The sequence below is a fragment of the Mytilus galloprovincialis genome, chromosome 1 (genome assembly GCF_965363235.1).
Source record: "Mytilus galloprovincialis chromosome 1, xbMytGall1.hap1.1, whole genome shotgun sequence".
Lineage (NCBI taxonomy): Eukaryota > Metazoa > Mollusca > Bivalvia > Mytilida > Mytilidae > Mytilus > Mytilus galloprovincialis.
The window spans coordinates 82,935,526-82,942,085 of NC_134838.1; the positions used below are offsets into that span (position 1 = coordinate 82,935,526).

At 34.3% G+C, this 6,560-nt stretch overlaps 1 protein-coding gene and 1 non-coding gene across 2 annotated transcripts in view; one reads left to right on the forward strand and one right to left on the reverse strand.

Annotated features, from left to right (window-relative positions):
• Positions 1-770, reverse strand: part of LOC143042074 (putative serine--tRNA ligase, cytoplasmic) — a 46,283-nt gene extending 45,513 nt beyond the window's left edge. The window contains exon 1 of the mRNA XM_076214319.1: positions 534-770. Within this exon, the coding sequence (XP_076070434.1) occupies positions 534-669 (136 nt within the window). The 5' untranslated portion in view covers positions 670-770. The remainder of the gene's footprint in view (positions 1-533) is intronic.
• A 4,926-nt stretch (positions 771-5,696) lies between these two features.
• On the forward strand, positions 5,697-5,831 carry LOC143061565 (U8 small nucleolar RNA). Its single transcript, XR_012974472.1, has one exon. It is a non-coding gene; the product is annotated as a U8 small nucleolar RNA (small nucleolar RNA).
• Positions 5,832-6,560: the final 729 nt, after the last annotated feature.

The window sequence follows — 6,560 nt, forward strand, 5'->3', positions numbered from 1 at the left end:
GTAACTACATAAAAATTTCTAGCCAGCAATAAAAATTTCATGTCAAAAGGTTGCAAAGTTCCCCCCAAAATTTGCTCTCAAAGTCCAGACGTAAAAAATGGCTTCAGCGTTATGACGTCATATAGGAAGGCGTCCAAGAAAAAAATTAAAATAGCCTTGCCAGACGTCATATTATTTGGATATGGGGAAACCCTGATCATTTGTATATATTGCAGTTGTGTCATATTGCATTAACCATATATTCATTTGTCATATACAATCAAAGCATAAATCACCTTATTTATGACATTTCCCATGGCTATATAAAAAAAAATATACATAATTGTATATCCTGATATCTTAAATTTTCATGTGATTGCATCATCATATGGTTATCTTTTCAGTTACACTCTTCAAGTCTCATCAATGGAGACAAACGGTTTAATAAAACAGTTATATGAAGCTTTGAATGACTTTTAAATTAAAATGAAGGAATTAAATTGGTCTAAAAATCATGCAGTGCCAGTGGTGATTCATAACAAACTACAATGTACCTTTCCTCCACAGTTTGTCATGTTCAACGACTTTATCAACTAAAGTCACATCCTTAAACCTCTTTGCTTGGTTTTCACGAATTTTAGATGGGTCTCCACCCTTCTCTGCACGGAATAATTCAATGTCTAACACCATTTTTAGTCTAGTCTATTCAGCTGTCAAGACCGGTCCAACGTGTGAAAGGCAACAGTTCCTTGCCCTTGTTCTAATCATTGTTTTCTGAAAGCAACTGTTACAATGTCGTATTTATAAACGCAAAGGTGATTCAGAAGTGTCGATAGACTGAACAAGTCATAGCTTTTCCAAAAAGCTTGACCCGTGAAAACACATTGTTGACGCACAAAAACCAAAGGCACTGGCTACGACTAAAAGCAAAAAAGTAATTATGTTTCCAAAACTATTTGCTGAAATAGGTCTCTGGACAAAAATCCGATATCATACGTTCAACTTCCTATTCACTGATTTGACTCAACTTGAATTTCTAAATTTGATTTGTAACAATGTTACAGTAAACATTTATCCAAATTATAAAATTATAAACAATTTACAGGGCATGAGTTCGAGATTATTTAGCTTCGTTTTGTGTGTATATTAGTCAAGACGCCAACTAATTAACTATCAAGTTGACTTCCGAAGACCTCCGATGGTCATCATGTGTAGTTAGGGAACTCGTCTATGTATTTTCGATTTTTCTAGATCTGTTTAATTTTATATTTTAAATTAAAAATATATCTTAATCGTCTTTTTTACCTGTATGACTGAGAAAGATATTTTGTAGATCGAATCAGTCTACTCAATCAAATGATTTATCTTTGTTTCACTTTCAATTTTGATATTCTTTTCTTTTAAATTACTCAATACGCACAATTCACGTGTTATCCACCCCTAGCTAAGGGGTTTAATTGCATGAAGTTCATATGAATACGGATTCAGTGAGGTCGAATTATTCACTTGCAATTGAATAATTCATCATCAATGTTTCCAGTGTTTCTTAGGTTATTTTGACCAAATTGAACTGTACTGACCGCCGCTAAAAGTGAATTATTATTTCACTCATTGGCAGATCCAAGGGGGGGTTACGGGGGTTAAAACCACCCTTTTCTGGACGACCAATACATTTGAATGGGGCAATGTGGTTGGAACCCCCCTTTTTTAAAATGGCTGGATCCGCCCCTGTCACTTTTTAACTTTCATTAATGATTGATAAAAAAGAATCGTATTATAGATTTTTCATATATCTCGTAGCTAGTGCCCCTTTAATTCACGATTACCAGCAAAATTTTAAATTTTCAAATTAAGTCTGTTCTGTGTGTAGCATCGGGATACTTTGTCTGACGACTGTCTTCTTATCATCAACCCAAATACTTTGCTTTACATGTTTGAACAAATTGATATGACCATAGTATACTAATCATTGATATGACTGAATAGAAAAATAATTATTGAACAAAGTAATGATAAATTAAAAGCAAATTTATACATATTTACATTTGTTTTAGCATTTATTTTTGGTTACACTGCTGCACATGCATCCAGAATGTAGCCTTGTGTGGAATTTAAGGCCAGCACACTCTAGGTGGTGACATCCTGGGCGTCGCAAATGAAAGATCCATATATGTTTGCACGTCTGTATCGTACAATAAGCAGTTCAATTCTAAATACACCAATATTGAGTTATTTTTTCAAAGAATAAGTTATACCGGTTGATCCGAGGTCAATCTGAACGTCATAGGTCAATAAATCTTGAAGTTTAAAAGATCATAATTTATAATTGTTTGAGTCTATTTCATCTGGAACATATATTATTAGTTTTTAGCGAAAAAAATATATAAATTATACTGAAAAAATATTAGACTAGTCATGGTTTTCGATATTACAAACTAGTTCAAACATTTACTATATCTTATCATCGCCGTACAAGGACAAAAACATTAATAAATATAAATCAACATGCAGACATCTTATCCCATGGTTCTGGAATTTCACATCCAATCTTTTATGGTCATATTCTTTACAAAGCATTTTTGCACCTGTACCAAGCCAGGAGGCAGTTTATTATCGCCGAGAGGAGCGATGCAAAAAATATTTGGACCCATTCCATGCAGAAAAGGATATTTTTTCAGGCCTTTTCCTTGTATGCAATGTACCTCCCTAGTATACACGACTTGTTAATTTTTTGTTACATTTCAATAAATATGCGCCTGGAATATATTAAAAATAGTTATAAACCAGAGTTAGATTACGTGTCCCGGTAGAGTAAGATTTGTTTTCGCTTTATCCTGCTTTATGACTCTTTACAAGATATTTTTACTTAAGTTTAGGGAAAATTTTGTAAAGACTTAAAACGAAAGCCCCCTGAAGTTGGTCATTTTTTGTGTTTTATCCGGCTTATTTGACTGTCCAAATCGAATTAATTTTGACTGTTTCAAAAACACAATTTTCAAACCTTAAAACGAAAATGCATATATACTCAATAACTCATAATTTTATCTATCAGGTTCAAATTATTAAAACGTAACAATGTTTGTATACACCAACAAGTTTTATTCTGGCTTTGTCAAAATTAATGCTAAGGTGATTTTTTCTGACTGGAAAAATCCCATCTTTTTAGCACTTCTATGCATTCAATATTGCCAACATTGTCACTTCTATATGTATGCAGATGCAATAGTATTTGGTGGGAAAATTTTATGTGTGCAAAGGAGTTGATTCAGAGTTGGGTACCGACCGTTCAGATCCAAATATTGAACACACCTGCATGAAATTATGATTAACCACCTTGTTGTTTTAACTAACAACCAGTGCTATATGCATGATCTTAACCATTTTTTTCTTTCAGTGGTTTTTTTTTCTCCATTTTTTTTTGGTCATGATTCCGCAATAGGAGGCAACTGCCTATATACATGCCTCTACGTATAATTTACGGCCTTGGCTGTTTTCTGTTCTTTGGTAGGGTTGTTGTTATTATAAATATTATTGAGAAAGCGCAGGTAAGATTTTTGTAATTTTCATTTATTGTCTAAAAGAAATGCACTACGAAATAGTTGTGTACGATCGGACCGGCAAAGCTCTGGGGAGATAGGACCCGTAGTTTATCGCGTCGGTACTCTGGGATCGGGTGTTTTTAAGCTCGGTATTTCGGGCTTGACCCAATGCAAGGGATCCAGGAATTATTTTTTTTTTGAATTTCGGGATGTCGGGATTTAAATTTATTTAAATTCGGGACCTCGGGTTTTCGTGTTTTTAAGCCCGGGATTTAGGGGTCAAGACCCCTAATACCCCCTCAAAGATGACCATCGATATATGATAAACATAAATTTTAAAACATGCAAAAATATGCAATTATATAACCAGAGACATATAAAGATTTGTATAGGCTGGTCCTTCAGTTTGATTTTGTGATACAGGATTAAAATACATGTAAATGATGTGTATCTGTCAATCATCGTTTTCCCTATATATAACAATATTTTTTGTGTTTCGAATTGGTCAACGAAATTGTTCTTCCAGAGACATGATTAACATAATGTATAACGTGTCTCTCAACTCTGGTTCTTGGCAGATTCAGTTTCCATTTGGATAACTGAACACACTTAATTAATTAGCACATATTTCCAACAAAGAGTCAAATTAAAGGTCTCATAAATGGGAAATTGGGTTGTTTTTTACATACAAATAACATAGGCGGATCCAGGGCGTCCCTCGGGGGCCCGGGTCCCCCTTTTGTGGGAAAAATTTGGTTGATTATATAGGAAATCATTGAAGCATGACTGGAGCCCCCCCCCCCCCCCCCCGCCTTAGGAAAAGTTCTGGATCCGCCACTGAATAAGCCATTAATACATAATCATACACTAGAGTTTTTTTATTGAGCTTATTTGACAAGATTGAACAAATCAAATGTCAAATTATGATAGCCAAATATTACTTCAAAATTCTGCTTTTATAAAAATTTGAAACAAGAATAATCATATTTTTTTTTGTTTTGCCGTCTAAAATCACAGCCAATGGATGCCCATTCAAATCATTGCAATTGGTTTGTAGAAAGCTGACGAGGATTTTCAAACAACTTTGAAAAGTTAGAGATATAGCGTTCAGTGGCGGATCCAGAAATTTTCATAAGTGGGGGCTCACTGACTGACCTAAGAGGGGGCCCGCTCCAGTCCACTTCAGTGATTCCCTATATAAGCAACCAATTTTTTTCCAAAAAAGGGGGGCCCGCCTAAATCCGCCTCTGACGTTAATAAAATAAGGACAGAAATGGTATATATGCCACTGTACGGACGAACAAACATTCAAACTTTTTTTGATAGGAATGATCAGCTAGGAATGAGCAGCTGAGACATAAAGAAATCATCCATCCTCTTCATATATTTTGTCATATACTCTAGATTTTGTTTATCAAAAATATATACCTTGTCATATATATCAATTAACAAAAAACAAACATATTAATTGATAAATTTGGATATTTTTCAGTCTACTAATACATTATTTTTTAGTATATATAATTCGTTTTGGATCCCGCTTATCTTCACGCTCCTGTTTATAAGCACACGTTCCTCTATGTGCCCCTTGTATATCTTAGAAATTTTAATTTCAAAAGACATAAAAGCTGTTTGGTCAGATAAGTCAGTGTAGTAAAACTCCACATGTGCCAAAGAGAAACACTTTCACTGAGTTTAATATAAATGCAAAACTTATCAAAAGTTACATTTAATGCACTTTCCCTCTCAAGCTGAGTGACACTTTGCTATGGAATTTCTTTAAATCCACTCCTCAGATCCATTCAGAGTCACCCTTTATGTTTTAAATGTATCATTCTTATTGTGTTGTTGTTTACCTATCAATGGAAAATACTTACAATGAAAATGAAAACCATGGGATTAAATAATACTTGATATTTTAGTGTCAATATACAAATTTGGATTAATTCCCTTGTATTTTCTTGGATCAACATATTATATGTATCTATTATTTATTATATTACATGATAAACATTTTATTAACAAACTATACTTTGTGCCATTATCATTTTAAATAATGATAAAAATGCAAAATAAAATTCTATTTGTATTGTATTTGTAATGTTTGTGCTCATATTATACCTATATACAAAGTAATTCTTTCTTTAGATTTAGTAAAATTTTGACCTTCGCTTATTGTCATCAGGTAGAGTTAATTCTTACTTGCGGGGCTTCGGCCCTTCAGACACATGATGATATTGGGCGATGAGTTACCTGTGACTTACAACCCACAGACCCACTGGGACTTGCAACGCTCAGTGGGCCTAGTCTGATCATCTACCTGGTGACCAATGCGATCATAGACATGATTGAAGCACTTAAAAATATAAAGATAAATTTATCAAGACGGTAACCAGTGGCGGATCCAGAAATTTTCATAAGTGGGGGCCCACTGACTGACCTAAGAGGGGGCCCGCTCCAGTCACGCTTCAATGATTCCCTATATAAGCAACCAAATTTTTTCCCAAAAAGGGGGGGCCCGGGCCCCCTGGGCCCCCCCTCTAAATCCGCCTATGGTAACCATTCTCTATTTTAACATTTAACTAACCCACCGTGCAGAACGCCACATTCGGGGTGACAATTTCAAAGCGAAGAAAAACTATCAAAGTAAGTTTAAGTATCCCAATTTCCTTTTTTAGAATTTTCTTAGTACCATATAATGTATTGCACGGAAGGAACTGAAACATAATCTATTTCCTGCAAGCAGAAGCAGTCGTTTTCAGTGCTCTGTTTCCTCAAACACCTCTACCTAGTTTTCCGTGTTGCAGATTTTGATGCTTCATATTTTTGGATAAAAAAACTACTTTATACGACTTCCTCCCGTATCATTTATACAGAATTGAATTCTTATCATGAAATTTAACCAAGTACCAGCTTCTTACTTAAAATTAAAATTGGGTTTGAAACTAGTTTTTCATCAAAATATAAAGTGTCGCTCGGGGTGTCAGATTTTGCATCTCAAGGGGTAGAGGCTTGTAATAAAAAATAGAATAAATTTGAATA